Source organism: Diadema setosum, chromosome 9 (assembly GCF_964275005.1).
Source record: "Diadema setosum chromosome 9, eeDiaSeto1, whole genome shotgun sequence".
In the NCBI taxonomy this organism is placed as follows: Eukaryota; Metazoa; Echinodermata; class Echinoidea; order Diadematoida; family Diadematidae; genus Diadema; species Diadema setosum.
Window position 1 is genome coordinate 12,279,288 of NC_092693.1, and position 15,884 is coordinate 12,295,171.

General features: G+C 37.9%; 1 protein-coding gene across 1 annotated transcript in view; it reads right to left on the reverse strand.

The window, feature by feature from the left end:
- Nucleotides 1–8,440: 8,440 nt before the first annotated feature.
- LOC140233494 (nuclear pore complex protein Nup93-like) overlaps nt 8,441–15,884 on the reverse strand; it is a 47,730-nt gene continuing 40,286 nt past the window's right edge. The window contains exons 16-21 of the mRNA XM_072313612.1: nt 15,342–15,576; nt 14,136–14,254; nt 13,184–13,301; nt 11,845–11,928; nt 11,223–11,360; nt 8,441–10,552 (exon numbers count right to left, since the gene is read on the reverse strand). Of these exons, the coding sequence (XP_072169713.1) occupies nt 10,433–10,552; nt 11,223–11,360; nt 11,845–11,928; nt 13,184–13,301; nt 14,136–14,254; nt 15,342–15,576 (814 nt within the window). The 3' untranslated portion in view covers nt 8,441–10,432. The remainder of the gene's footprint in view (nt 10,553–11,222; nt 11,361–11,844; nt 11,929–13,183; nt 13,302–14,135; nt 14,255–15,341; nt 15,577–15,884) is intronic.

Sequence of the window (15,884 nt, forward strand, 5' to 3'; positions counted from 1 at the left end):
TTGAAGAATTGAGTTGTTGTAATTAAGCACTGATCTTAATTCAGCTATGATATATGACATTACAAAATATAAAGTACTGTAAAACATGATATATTCACGGCCTGAAAATTTTGCGTATTTGAGCCGACGGCCTTTCTCGCAGCTTAAGATTTTTGCGACTCGCCACTGGCATCCAATGCATCTCGCCACTGGCATCCAATACATATTGTGTAGGCAAGAACTTTTGCATGCATTTTAATTTCACAAATATTGCCGCTTACGAAATTCGCGAAATTAAAATGCATGCGAGCATTCCTAGTTTTACAGTACTTCTATCGACCTATAGGACTATGCCAGGGATAGGAAGAATGCATCATATGTGCATGTACCCTTTGATTATGTGCTTATATGTGTATCATAAAAAGGAATGTGCAAATGTGGCCCATATGTAGTGTCTACTGAGAAATGATTCAGTACTTACCAAGTGTGATACTCTAGGGCACAAGGAATTTTATCACTGTGCTGAGAAAGATGCCAGCGTTACATCAAGCAATAGCATACAGCCGCTTCTCAGTGATCAAGAATAATTATTAGCCTGAACAATTTAGTATTAGTAATCCAAATAATTTCTGTGTACTTAACACTGCAGTACTCTTTATTTCAAATACCAAGACAAAACTTTTGGACAGCATGGACACAAAAGACCAGCACCTTGATTTAGATTATAGAAGAAAACAATCATTATTCCGTCCCTTGGTGATTTTATAGTACATTTATGCCCTTCCTACATCAGAAAGAGAGAGGGAAAAAACGTAGAATACATGTACAGTGAAACCCCGTTATAACGAGTTCGGTTATAACGAGGAACCGCTTATAACGAGGTGATCGCGTTGGTCCCGTTTTCCTTTGCGTGTAAACCTATGGCAGAACGAATCGGTTATAACGAGTTCGGTTATAACGAGATTCCGGTTATAACAAGGACAATTTCGGTGCATCATGATAAAGAAAAACATAAGCAATTTGATCGGATATAACGAGGTTCCATTTCTTGACTAAATTGCCGCTTTCAAACACGCGACAAACGAAACACTGAAAACCGAATTCATGCTATCCACGTCTTTTTTCCGTTTTGCAGAGAACCGTTCCTTCCATGTTTTCTTCTAAATCACGCGATAAGACATAGGAATGCCTTCCTATGTTCCTACTGAATCATTAAACATAATCATTCGATTGTCTTTTTCGCGAGATACGCGTGCGTGATATTAGGGAAGACCACAGCGCAATGAGAAAAAAAAAAGAAAAGATAACGCATTCAAAAACTTTTCATGTAGCGACACTTGTGGCCAAAAATGGACAATTGGAATGCGTGTACAACTCATCATTATATCCTTTCCATTTTTAGTTCCAACTTCCAGTTCTTTTGCTGGTTAGCAAATATGATTGTGGATGATTAAAGCCTAAATAATTAATGAAATGATTGCGATCCCGCCGGATGACAGTAGCGTAAGAATAGTTGAATAACGCATGTTAACCTACTTAATCGGTGTTCAGACAATGTCAGAAAAAGAAACAAACGCATTTATTAATTTGAATAGATCGGGATTTGTTCATTATCATTTAACAAATGATAATTTAAATATGAGTGTGTACGATTAAAGCCGAAATGATTAATGAAATCATAGCGATCTCGCCGGGGGACAGTAGCGTAAAAATAGTTGAATAACGCATGTCACTATACTTAATCGGTGTTCGGAAAAAGAAACAAACGCATTTAACAGTTCAATAATGTACAAAACGCGAAGAGATTTTCGAAAGAACATAAAGAATGCAGTTTCAATCCCTTCAGACGCCACTATCATACATTGTATAAAATTACGGCCGAAATGATTCATGAAATTATCGAATTCCCGCCTGGCACCAACAGTGTAAAATACCTCGCAAGTTAACGGTAAACAACGCGTGTATGCTTTACTCTGAAATTATCGCGATCTCGCCAGGTAACAGTAGCGTAAGAAATAGTTGAATAACGCATGTTAGCCTAAATCAGAAAAAGAAATAAACGCATTTATTAGTTTGAATAGATCTGGGTTTGTTCATTATCTTGATTTTAACGCTGCATTTCACAATGAAAATTTTTATTTCTTTGAGAATGATCTATGAGGTATAAATTTGCATAAAAAGAATCACAACGTAACTTTCCACATGCAATCCTGTCGCATATTTTTCAAGAACGGATGTACAAAACGCAAAGAGATTTTCGGAATAAGATAAAGAACGCATTTTTAATCCCTTCGAGCACATTTCACAATGAAGATTTTTCTTTCTTTCAGAATGGTCTGTGAGGTATAGATATGCGTAAAAAGGATCACAACGTAACCTTCCACATTCAATCCTGTCGCATATTTTTCAAGAACGGATGTACAAATCGCGAAGAGATTTTCGGAAGAAAATAAAGAACGCATTTTTAATCATATATATTGTACAAGATTACAGCCGAAATGATTCATGAAATCATCGCATTCCCGCTGGGCACCAACAGCGTAAATATACCTCGCAAGTTACGTAAACAGCGCCAGTATTTTACTCTATTTGCGCTAGTTTTAGACAAAATTAACAAACAAGAATTACAATGAAGAATTAACTTATTTTAACCCCTACTTTTTCGTCTAATTCACAAATAATTTCCCTTTATCATCTCAGTACTAATGATCCATAATCGTGTAACAACAACGCAAAGGATGTTCTTATGATCTTAAGTTTCATTGATGGGTATATGATGTCGTGCTTATGTTTTTCTTTGTTTTTGATGCGTACGGTTATAACGAGGTACCGGTTATAACGAGGTAATATCGCCGGTCCCACGGACCTCGTTATAACGGGGTTTCACTGTACTTGCAACTTACATTTATTGTAGCAGTAGATGGTCTGTAGCAACAGCCTTTCATGTCGAAGCGTTATTGATGTTGCCATTTTGTCTATATTTCTGTTTTTACCTTGAAAATGCATGGGCCTTAAATCCTCCCATATAATGTAAAGTCCCCATGTAGGTACTTTCTGGTACACCAGTTAGCTGTAAGCGAACGGTTGAGATCACTTACATATTTGTCTGTGAAGTGAATAGTGTCACTATTTACTCCGCTGTCTGAAATTGCATCCTTCGCATAAATCCGCGTGTGGGAAACAAGTTTGATTTATGCGTCAGTGATGACTCAAGATGATGACATTAACACAATGCATATCTCATGATGAGTATGGCTTTATGGTATTTATGAGAGCCCTGTAATATTGCTGCCTCTTTTACAAAGAGAAACATGTAAATCACTGCTTCAGCTGGTAGAATTTAAAAAAGAATTTTAAATGTTCTGTGTTTTCTTTAAATGTTTGGTCATTTGGGCATTCAGCCCTGGCATAATGTTAGCCATGTATTCCTCATTCACTTCTTAAAGAAGCCTCTTTCTTGTGACATTAGCAAGAGGGAAAAAAAAAAAAAATCCATGAATAATATTGACTTGTCAAGGCAATGACAATCTGCACTGGACGTGTTTTATGGACAACTTGTTTTTTGCTTGAGTGCATTTTTTTAGTTTTTTTTTTTTTGCTTTTTGTTTTGTTTATCTTATTCTTGTTATTATTGTAATTTGCATTTTCAACACTTCCAATCAGGTTTTTCCCCCATGTTCTAAGGCAATGCTAATCATCGTACATGCTCGAAGCAGAAGTTAAGAAGCAGTGCTTGTCACACATTAGCGACGGCTAATTTAGCTCGCCAGGTTCTGTCGGGCTGCTCTCAGCCAGTATGTTCCTATGTCTGCCAAAATGCATAATTTTGACATGCGCCTTTCAGTTTACCTTCATTGAAGCATCCAATATCGTCACCCGCTTGTCAAGTGATTGCCCAGGCACCTCCTCAGAATCTCATTCAGGTTTTTGATGTTCTGTGATTATGTTAGTGCAGAAGCATGCCCCCTGTTCTACCAGTCAAATGAAAGGACACAAAATGCAGCACAGAAAAATCCCTCTCTTTTTATGGTGGGGGGGGGGGGGGGGGGAGGAGGAGGATGGGCTGATGATGGGAAATTACAGAGGTGAAGTGTGCCAAGCAATAACATCTTCTCCATGCTGTTCTGCATATGTGAGCTTATTTCCTCTTAAATCTATGAAATATCACACCCACAAGGAGTACATGCCTTCAAGCAGCTTCGTAGAGGGGAACTGTGTCATAGCAAGCTGCGTGGGACCGCTGAAATGTCCCTGACATATAGAGTATCTTGTATTATCAGGGATAAAACCGAAACAATATTAAAAAGAATGGGACCTGCAAAATTACCTTATTGGAAAAAGAAAATTCTGTTGTTGATGCCTTGTATGCATGGTTTGGAAAAAGGAAGAAAAAAAAATAGTGTATCTACACCGAGGTGAATTGATGTTTACTTGATACCAAATTGCTCCAATAAAACATTGGGGGACAAAATGTTTTGCCTATTCCTGATGTTTAGAGCGAGCTGTACCGAGCTTCAATAAGTTTGCCATAATGTATGGATCGTGATGGACAAGGTCAGATCTGCTATTGGTGGTAGCTTTATGTGAACATGACTTGAATGTGCACTCTACACTCTGGTAAGGACTGAGAGTGTGTGCAACAGTGTAGAACAGGACAAAAGTAACTACAATTCCAAAAGTCTCAGAACCAGAGAAATGATGGCATTATGGTTCAAGAAGGGGTAGCATGTCTTCTTATGTGAATATCTTTGTAATAATCAGTGATAGTACTTTTTTTTTCACTTTTTGCAGTGTTAACTATGTGTAATATTATATTACACGAGCAGTTTGACCAATGAGACTATGAAATGTATTCAGACTTTGTGTTTCAGTCAATTGTGATTTTTCTTTCTTTCTTCTCTTAGACAGTATCTGTAAAGTGCTCCAATCTGAAGTGAGCCCTCTCTTGGATGAATATATAAGAAAAAAAAAGTTTCAGTTGTACATAGCTTGTATTTATACTTCACTGCAAATAAAAAGTTATTGTTATGGAATTGTGCCCGTTGCACAACTTACAAGACGGCTTTCACGCATGATTTTTTGAGAGTTGTGGTGCACCAGTGGATCCACTGTAGTCTAGTGCGGGGACTTGATGAAATCCAAACTTTGAAATGTAATCTGGGGGGCATTTCATGAGGCGTTTTGGTGGGATATTTTTCTGACAAACTGTTAACAAGCTACTGAAATCCTTGCATCTGATTGGCTGAGAGCAAATTTGTCTGACAACTTTGTCGGACAAAATGCTTCATGAAATGCCCCCCTTATTCACTAGATATGAAAAAAAAGGTCTTGAATTAATCCTTCATTGACTATGAAAATTGAGGATGAAATCAACTCTTAACTACAGTAGACCTCGCCTAAGTCGACTTCGCATAAGTCGACAACTCGCTTAAGTCGACACAATAAAAAAGTCCCGATTTTTGCCTTTGTTATTCCTTGAAAATTTCCACGTCTTAGTCGACATTCATAAGTCGACAACTCGCGTAAGTCGACCTGATTTTTCAGTGCCAGCTGAGCTGAAATACGTGTTAATTCCCTCGTCTAAGTCGACATAATTTTTCGCTCAAAATCTTATCGCCATTCTCTGAAAAAGAATTGTTTTCCCGCTCCGATTCGCTGCGTTTCTACTCGGTAATTCGCTAGTGTACGGCGCGGTGGCGTTCGCGCCATGCGTCCATTGTCTTGTATGCCAGAATATAGAAAGGACATACACTCATTTACACTGGAGCATTACATGTAGTACCCAAGACAGTTCACTTTACCCCTTTTCTCCCTCTCGTTTTTCTCATAACGCACAAATTTTGCACACTTATATGTCCCAGTAGGTACATGTATTCATTATCCGAACATGAAATAGGTGTTTTTGTAAATCCGAATATTCTAACGTTGATTATTCCGAAACGGTATTAAAACCAGGGCCCTTTCTAAAAAGATTTATTACAATGCAACTAATGATGCAACTCAAAAAATCAAATGCAGGTGATATCAAATCACACGCAACTTTTGCATTTAAACGCAATTGCGTTGCTGAAAAGACTTGCGTTTGATAATCATATGAAACTAGAAAATAATTGTTATGAACCTGAAACTCAATTGCGTTTACACGAAACTCTAAAAATCAAATGCAAGTCCATCAAATCACACGCAACGATGTATTTAAACGAAAGAGCGTTGCAGAGAAGACTTGCGATTTTTGTACGAAACTAGAAACTGCGTCTAAATAAATCTCTATACATCTACGGAAATGACGGAAGTGCGTTATTGTTGAAAAGACTTGCATTGCTTTTTTTTCATTTCGTAAGCAAAATTAAAAATTAAACGCAACTCTGAAAATCAAATGCAAGTCCTTCAAAACACATGGCACGCTGAAAAGACTTGCGTTTGATAATCACACAAAACTAGAAAATTGTAGGAAACTTAAACTCAATTGCGTTTAAACGCAACACTAAAAATCAAATGCAAGTCCATCAAATCGCACGGAACGCTGAAAGACTTGCGCTTGATAATCATACGAAACTAGAAAATGGTAGGGAACTTTTTTTTAACTCAATTGCGTTTAAACGCAACTCTAAAAATCAAATGCAAGTCCATCAAATCACGTAACGCTGTATTCAAACGTAAGAGCATTGCAGAGAAGACTTGCGGACTGCTTGCGGTTTTTGTATGAAACTATAAAATTGCGTTTAAAGCGTTTAAACGCATCTCTAAACATCTACGGAAGTGTGTTATTGCTTAAAAGACTTATCGTTAGCATAATTAAAAATTAAACGCAATTCTGAAAATCAAATACAAGTCCATCAAATCACACGGAACGCTGAAAAGACTTGCGTTTGATAATAACACAAAACTAGAAAATTTTTTGAAATTTAAACTCAATTGCGTTTAAACGCAACTCTAAAAATCAAATGCAAATCTGTTTTTAAAACGCAAGAGCGTTGCAGAAAAGACTTGCGGTTCTTGTCCGAAACTAGAAACTGCGTTTAAACGCATAAAAATGTACGGAAGTGCGTTATTGTTGAAAAGGCTCGCATTTATTTTTTATTTCGTAACTTTCGCTGTGACCGAACTTAATCTGCACTTGCAGGGGAAAGACATCGCAACATTTACATGTTTCAAACTACCGAAACGCATGCTGCTTCACAAAATGTCAATGAAAAAAATGATAACGAATTATTGTTAAAGTTCGCTATGCCGAAGTTTTTAATCTCAGTCCAAAGTTAAATTAGTCCGATAATGGTAAGAGGTTTGTTTTTACGAAGGTTATAGTAGTCCGAAAGGTGTCATTTTCGGATGAACAAACTTTTCTTCTTCTTTTTATTTCAGACAGGCCCGCGCCGTACAGAGCGGTAGTTAGTTGCGAATCGGAGCGCGAGAACAATTCATTTTCAGAGTATGGCAATACAAATTTAAGCAGAACAAAATATATGGTGACTTAGGGAAGGAAATTCACACATATTTCAACTCAGCCGGCACTGAAAAATAATCTCGACAGAATCATGCGAAATCACACGCATATCTTCCCAGCAATGCACTTGAATTTAGATCGCAAAGTTTAATTCAATTTTGGGGAATTTGCCTATGATATTTTAAATCAAGTTTAAAACGTTAAGTGTCTAGAAACGGGCCTAGGTTTCCGATCCCGGTCTCTCAAAATCTCTCTAGAGATTTGGGAATTGTGCGTTGTCGTTACTAACCCGCGCAAGATTTATGCATGAACTAAAACATTGTTGTTGCTCATGTCAGTAGACATGTTTTGGCGGCAAAAGGAGTAAGATATATGGGTAGCGATCCGCATCGTGATCCAAATCTTACTCTGTACAGGGGAAATTAATTTTCATTTATAAGTCGACAAAATGTCGACTTACGCGTCGACATTCGCGTACGTCGACGTGTTTTGCTCAGTCCCGATTATGTCGACTTACGCGAGGTTGACTGTACATTCAAATTACATTAACCATTGCCTAAGTCGAATCTATTTGGACTAAAGAAATAGCTTCAACTTAGAGAAAATTTGACTTGTGAGGGATTAAAATCAATAGAATATAAAGAGAACAGGACATGAAAAGACATTCAACTTAGGCGATTATTTGACTTATGTGAGGTCAACTTCAGCAGGGTTGATTGAAATATTTTGTAACCCCTGCAAGACAAAGGAAGAGATAAAGATTGTCCAATTTTCCTCGAACTTAAATGGTGTGTTCTACTAATATTGCTGCATTTGCTTAATCCACTTATATTTTGGTTTCATTCTCCTTTGAATTCTGAAGGATGTAGACCCTATTTCCTTCAGAGCTGTATTCAAAATGTTAAAACCACCACCCTAAAAATAAATCAAGACACAACATTCAAGATTGACACTTTACAAAAGTGTCATCTGTTCAACTTACACCACATATTACTTAACGAATTGAAAGACACAAGCTTTTCCATTCCATTAATTTTATTACCAAAATATCACTTGGTGACAAAAAAAAACAAATACAGGACATTGACATGGATGCAAAAGCAAAATTAACATGATCGTCAACAGGAATGAATTTATTTAACCAATTCTGCAATTTTTTTTCTTGTTTGACATTAGAACACCATATCATTAGTGTACAGCTGCCAACAAATAAATAGTAAATGACTTGAGGTTCCAACTACGGTAGTTTGCTTTCTGCTCCCGGATCAGGCATAAACAGGGACCCCCAAGGACACTAGAGGTGGAGTCGTCCATTTCTTCTCCTCCCACATCACAGGGCTGTTGAAACTTTTGCCAACAAAATGCTCTGTTTCAAAATATGACTACAGCAATAGGCTGTTGTATCATACTCGCTTACAATGAATGAATTTTTACTTCGTTGTAACCGAAATTTTGTTATAACCGTGTTCGTTATAACGGGAGTGCACTGTACCACTTTTAACAACATGAATTTGGCGGCCTCAATTTTCCCTCGATGTTTTAGTTGGTCCCCTTTTTAGTATGTTTACAACATGGTACTGGTTATAACAACTAAGGGTTTCCATTATCTCCTTTCAATGTGAAAGTCCATGTGTACAAAGGGGAATGAGTGAAATGTACACATGATCACCTCTAATTAAAACGAAATTGTCCCATTTTTCACTCCATACGAGTGAGAGGAATAATGGGGGGATTTGGAGATGCTTAGGTAAAAGTTTGAAATAGCAAATCTTCTGATGAACCATCAAGCAGCTCTGGAAAAGATACACTCTGGTTATTGAGTAAAACCAAAATTCCTGAAAATGCCCCGAATCAACTTGGGAACTCCCAAGGTCCACATGACATAACGAACATAGGATATTAGGAGAAAAATTTCCCCAGTGCCTAGCTAAGATATGGGGGGGGGGGGGGGAGGAAATAGGCCCTTTATGGTATTATACAAAATCAATTTCATGTAAGAAAGGAAGGAGTCACCAGTTGCATTCTAGCATCTACATACGAGCATATCAACAAACTGAAGATGAGAACTTCTCCAAACCACATTTCTCTCAGGTTTCTTGCGAGCATGTCAAAATAATCTTGGCACTCTGAAACTCGCAATGAAATGGATGATGATGTTGATTATAGTTTGTTTGTTTGTTTGTTTGTTTATGGTTTTTTTACCCTAATACATCAAAATCTTGATTCAGAACCCCCATCCCTACAACCATATTTTTTTATAAGAGCCATCAGCATAATTTTATCAAGTTCACTGTGAATTTTGGCCAAAATATAATTATTGTTGAGTAGGAACAAAATCAATTTGAGGACATGTACATCTATCTGGGGAAATGCCTTCATTTTCCTTCATTCTCTCCCTAAAACTTGGTAGCACAAGTTTTGTTTGTTTGTTTGTTTGTTTGTTTGTTCTATCAATATATCTCACTGACCATCTGGCAGATCACAAGGAGTGGAATGGTAGTGAGTGGTTAGTTCAGAAGAACAGATTACAGCCTTAAGCGCGAGAGGTCTACACGTTGTCCTGAGTGTCAAATTTCATTTTATGGATGCAGCAAAACAGCATCACCATGGCTCTTGTAATAAGGATGTATGCTTCTTTAAATGGAATTCAGATCCCAGTGGAAACAGACACAAAGTAAGGCACTCTTTTCTTTTTTCCTGCAATCCTTCAGAGACCTGCTTCACGCTTCAAAAATTCCTGCTAAATTTGCTCCAAACGTTTGGGGTGTCCCTCCATTTTATTCTGCCATCTCCTCAAGTAACATGCTTCCATGTGCGAAGCAGCATGGAACGATACAGAGAGGTCACACAAAGTTTTTTCACCTTTCCTCAGCATGGGAGTGAACGACCAGTCCGTCCATCTGAGAGTCTTGTTACATGATCATGCACAATACTTTTCTGATTTTGAATCTGGCATACGCTGTGGGGTCATTAGTTCCATGAGCTCGTGTGAGTCATGTCCATGGATGTTTAATTCATGAGGACCTCCATCTGTACAAGTCTAGCGTTGGTGTCTCCAGGCATTCTGTAGGGCAGCATGCCTGCAAAGGTGATGAGAGCCTTGGCTTGCTTCCTCAGGTGGGCAAGATACTGCAATATTTTTGTGGGGGGGGGGGGGGTGGGGAAAGAAAAGAGAAAACGGCATTGCATCATATTTGTTCACAGCTCTCTGTTTTGGTAAACTTGATGTTTTTGTTTTCAATAATCTACAGCAAATCCAATTAAGCACATAAATAGAATTATACATCGCTGCATTTTTTTTTTTTTTTTTTGGCTTTTAAATGAAGTTGAATAAAAGGCAATAAATGCTGGTTCTTTCACAGTTGTAAAGAAGGCAATGGTTCGAACATTCTAAACAAAAGGGCAGACAGTTAGTAACATACATTTCTGTAGAAATCTTTGTTTGTTTGGTCATAGTACCACATTGTTTCAAATTTGCAGTATGTAGGTAAATGAAAATAAACTATGTAAAATGAGAGAGAAAAGCAAACATGACAGAGTTTGGATTACTGAGATTACCACCACTGTGTGGTCTACTGACATATTATATAGACATTGAACAGAGACATTAAATGAACTAACTTAGCTAGTAATATAACCTTCCCACTTTGAAAATATCATATATGGGGTTTGCACATGTGGAAAAAAAAAATCAAGGAAAAGTGAATTAAAGACCTTTCTGAATTTACTTCATCGTAATGACAAAAAAAAAAAAAAAATCAACTGATGTGTGGAAGGTGTCTAGGTGGACGATACTCACCGATTCCTTGCCACCATCTTCTTTGCGCTGGCCAGCCCTGGCGTGCGGACTCTGTGTGCCGCTGCTGCGACAGGAGCGGTACTTGGTGTACAGGATATTCATGGTTGATAGCAGCACATCGGGCAGGTTCCTGCGGATCTGGGGCAAACAAGAAGCATCGATATGAGTAGAGAATTTTCCTGATTTATTGTGTAAGCTGCTAGTAGTCGAAACTAGTACAACTTTGCATTAAATGAATGCTGATAATAAAACTGACAATGATGATGATAATATCAATATGGTAATAACAATAATGACAACAATAATACAACTACATACTACTCATCATTATCATCATCATCATCAAAATCATCATAATCTCATAACAGTAGGAAACTACATACAAACGACTGTGTAGAGATACATCTATGGTAAAACATCTTGTCCAAGAGTGTAAGCTCAGGGTAGGGTTGGAACCCGCTACCTTGTTTTGGACAGTCAAGAGCCCAACTACACCACAGTGCTTGCAATGTGTTTCATTCTAGAAAATGGGCTGTGATTTTCATTGTTATCACATCTGTCCAAAAAAAAATTTAAAGACAACATTTAAAAGTTGTGCAGATAAAAGGCCAATGAATATTACCTCATCTGTGTACTGCTTGAAGCCATTTACTCGATCATCAACTGAGTCTGGACTCAAGGCTATCAGTTGCAGCTGACGAATTGTCTGGAACATAAAAGTAAATGAATATCAACAATAGCAGCAGTAATCTGGCATCTCGAGAGGAAAATTTCTACAACACATATTCATAACCAATTTTTAACCCTTGTAGCCAGAGCCAACATATTTCAAGTTACTCTCCTTATCTTGAATCTAAATCCCTCTCTCTCTTTCTCATTTTTTTTTTTTTAAACACTGTTAGGTTAAAGAGTCCTCAGCCCCCAGCTGGGCTGCCATTCAACATGGCCCTCCCCGCTGAGGGGGCCTATGGTTGTCAAGCACTGTGACACGCCCCTCTCAAAGCCCCGCCCATCTCTGGGGAGACAGGTAAAGCACAAGAGAGGTTTATGCACTACGAGCGCAAGGATAAAGACTCATCACTGGACTCTCCTACTTGAAGATTCACAAGTATTTCTGTCTTACACATACTTTTCCTGTTTCATTTGAAAAAAAGAAGAAGAAAAAACATTCTTTGTGACTTCCTAGAAAGTAGTCTTTTTAAAATACTGTCACAATGATTGAAACTGCCACTTCTATAAGCTAGGTAACAACCAATCAGCTTCCATTTCCTTGTTGCTATGGTTACATTAAGACCTAACAGCTATTTATTGAAAAGGAATCTTGAATTAATATGAAGGCAGTTTGTTAGTCTATACAAATTATGTAGAACCCAATCCTTCCCCTAGGGCACATCTTAATGATTTCTCCTCAAAATATGCCTTGCTTGGATTTACAAAGAAATAAAAATATGGGAGAAATATAATGTGTACTACTGAGTTCTGATGCTTCTCTGTAGTATTCACCTAACACTGATGCAAATAGCTCTAAGTCCATTATCGGCACAATTCAGTCACAAAACTCATCTCCTTAAAACACTAAAATTATTTTATAAGTATTGGTAACAGTGTGGCAGGTGTTTTATTTTGGAATATCTTCACACAGATTAATAAAGGTAAAGTATATTATGGCATTAAGATGGAGGTATGCCAACAGGCCCGCATTACAGATGGTTCAGTATCATAAAATACAAATTTTGAAGGAGAAATAAAGCCTGACCTCAAAATAAACTAATGCAAAAAAGAATACTCCCCCCCCCCCCCCAACACACACACACACACCTAAAGCAAAACAACACTATAATTCACCTAACACAAAATACAGTTGTACTAAATTTGAAAAGCTGTTAGAAAGAAATACAGTGAAATTAATACAGTGAGCGACTGAAACAAGCTGAGAACAAATTCCAAGGACAAGAACCAACCGCCAATGCCCGGTCCAGATCTCGGTTGTGGTAGTGGTCAAAGAACGTCATGAGGTCAAGGAGTAGGTAGAAAGACTTGGTGTTGGCTGGACTACCACTCAGACCTTGGGTTTGGTATCTGCACAAGTGAGATGAGATATATATTGATAAAAGTTAGATGACTTGTTCATCACAGCATCATCTCCCGAACATGGTTTTCTAATCACGGACAATTAATTCTAACGAACTCTGAAAAAAGTTCTGTTACATATTTCATATCAAAATGAACTTCATTTCCAGAACATTCAATAAGCAGCTTACAATATATTCTGACTGAACAAATAAATCCATTCTCAAGCTAATACGTCAAAAGAATATTAATGTGAGCTTCGTGCATGAACGCACCATTATTTCATTTCATTTCATAGTGCAAGTTGCATTTACAAATCATGGCAAAAGTTGGAAGTGAAAGTTCTACATTCAAGTTGATCCTATACTGATGATCTGATCTTATCATTGCACATCATAATTGAAGCAAAGTAATCAATGTCAATAGCAAGCACGTTGGCCTATCAGTATGTACTTCAAAACCTTGTTAGTGCTCCTAATATCTCAACAGAATACAGGATTGATGATGATCAGTCCTATACTATATATATGCCATGTATTTAGCGAGTCTGATTTTTCGCAAGTCGGGATTTCCCGACAATTTTGCCGGTGGTTAAATTTGTGATTGTGGAGTACAGTACTGAATGTAAAAATGTATGTGTACACGTCACATTCAGAATGGTATGAGAGTTAACATTTTTGTGTGTAATAAATAAATAACAAGAAACCTCCAATATGACACATGACACTCTGTGGCATGATCACACAGGGCCAGGATCATATTGTATGGATTGTGTATATATGTTGACGCATTCATTCCTGTTGCAGTACACACCCAATCCATTCCCCAATGGAGAGTACCAACCTTTCCGCTATGCCGACTGCCAGTCCCTGGAGGCGCTCCCTGTTGGACTGGGGGCTGTTGGCTGAGGCCACCACGGGACTCAGCAACTGGTTCATCAGCTCCAGCACCTTGTCTGAGTTCTGACGCACAAGTGGAGGGAAACACGGAGAGGCAGTTTAAATCAATCTATATCTACATAAACATTGGTTGGTGATTGGTTATAATGCAATCATGCGACCACTACACAGAGGATCAAAATCGCTATACTGCAAGCAATGGCATTAAGATAGTTACATAATTTCAGAATTTGACTGGTTGCTGACAGGATTACAATGAAATGTCTATCTATGTGGACAATATAATAAATAATAACAATACTGTGTTGTCCATCATTGTAACATAACACTTGACAGTAAAGCTGTAGTAGGAGAAATATTTTCCCTTAAAAAAACCCCAAAACAAACAAACAAAAATAACTCTCAGGGAAATGAACTTCTTCAGGGATGTCAAGTGTTGTATTACTCCTCTAAAATCTGTATAACAGCTGTAGAGAAAGCTAGTACAGTGAAAGCACAAAAAGAAGTATTGTCTTATTGTCTTAATAAGACACCCTTCCCTTCCCTCACATACGCAATGACCAAAAAGTCCGTATTGGTGATCTAGTTCACAGCTGAACTCTTCATTACTTGTTCTGAATTCACAACTCAATCTCAAGCTTCAGTCTGCCATTACTGGCCATGTCCTATGGGGTATCTCTTAGTTGTCTTAAAAATGACTCTCTTTTTATTTCTATTTTTTTTTTTTGATGTCCTTTAGGCGTTAATTTATGTAAACCATCAAAATATGCATTTGTTCCTCCATGAGTAGGAAAAGCTTCAGAACAATTCAAGTTATACTGAGATTGAGTCGAGACGTATCACATCTCTGCTCCAACTTTATTCACTGCAAGTTTATACTCCATAAAGAGGATCTCTATTGCATTCTGCTCCTCTGAAGAACGATGCAGTTATGCAAACTGATCTTGCAATTTCACATGGACATTCACATGAAAAATAGTATACAAGGTAGCTGCACTTAAACATCAAACACTTGAGACTAAATGATATTGCACCTGGACCGATTAGAAAGAAGCACCTTTCAAGGGTTCCTAGAAGGGTCGTAGAATTTCTCAATAAATGGACACATCTTATCTGCATAACAGAGATACAAACAAATTCCTTAACGCACCCCAGCAAGATCGTACAGCTTGAGGGCATCTTCAAACAGTCCCTTGGCCTCTGTATCCACGGCAACCGTCTCTATGATGTCCTGGGTTTCCACCTGAAACTTGTCCACTGCCCCTGGTCTCCGGGTGCCGTCCCTCTCCCTGCGCCCCAGGAGCGCCTCAAACTCCCTGGTCTCAATAACAAGCTCGCTCAGGCAGCGGACGAAGTAGCTTTTACCCGCAGCATCTTTCAGATTCCTGGAAGCCAAAATAATTGCAGTGAGCTGTAAATGGTACTCACATGGATGATGAACACAAGAAACAATGATGATGATGATTCACAGTATTTGTATGGCACCATATATCTGTCTAATAAGGTAAAGACTCCTCATTGCAGTCCTTGTGTATTGAAGATGAAATAGTTTTATGTGACAGACTGAATTATAAGAGAAGGAAGAAATATTTCGTCTGAGCTATTTTCATCTTCCTTACACTGCTGTACACATCAGTGAGTAAAAGGTTTATCGGCAAACAAATAAACAGAAAGGGTTCTATCAGTTTTTGCG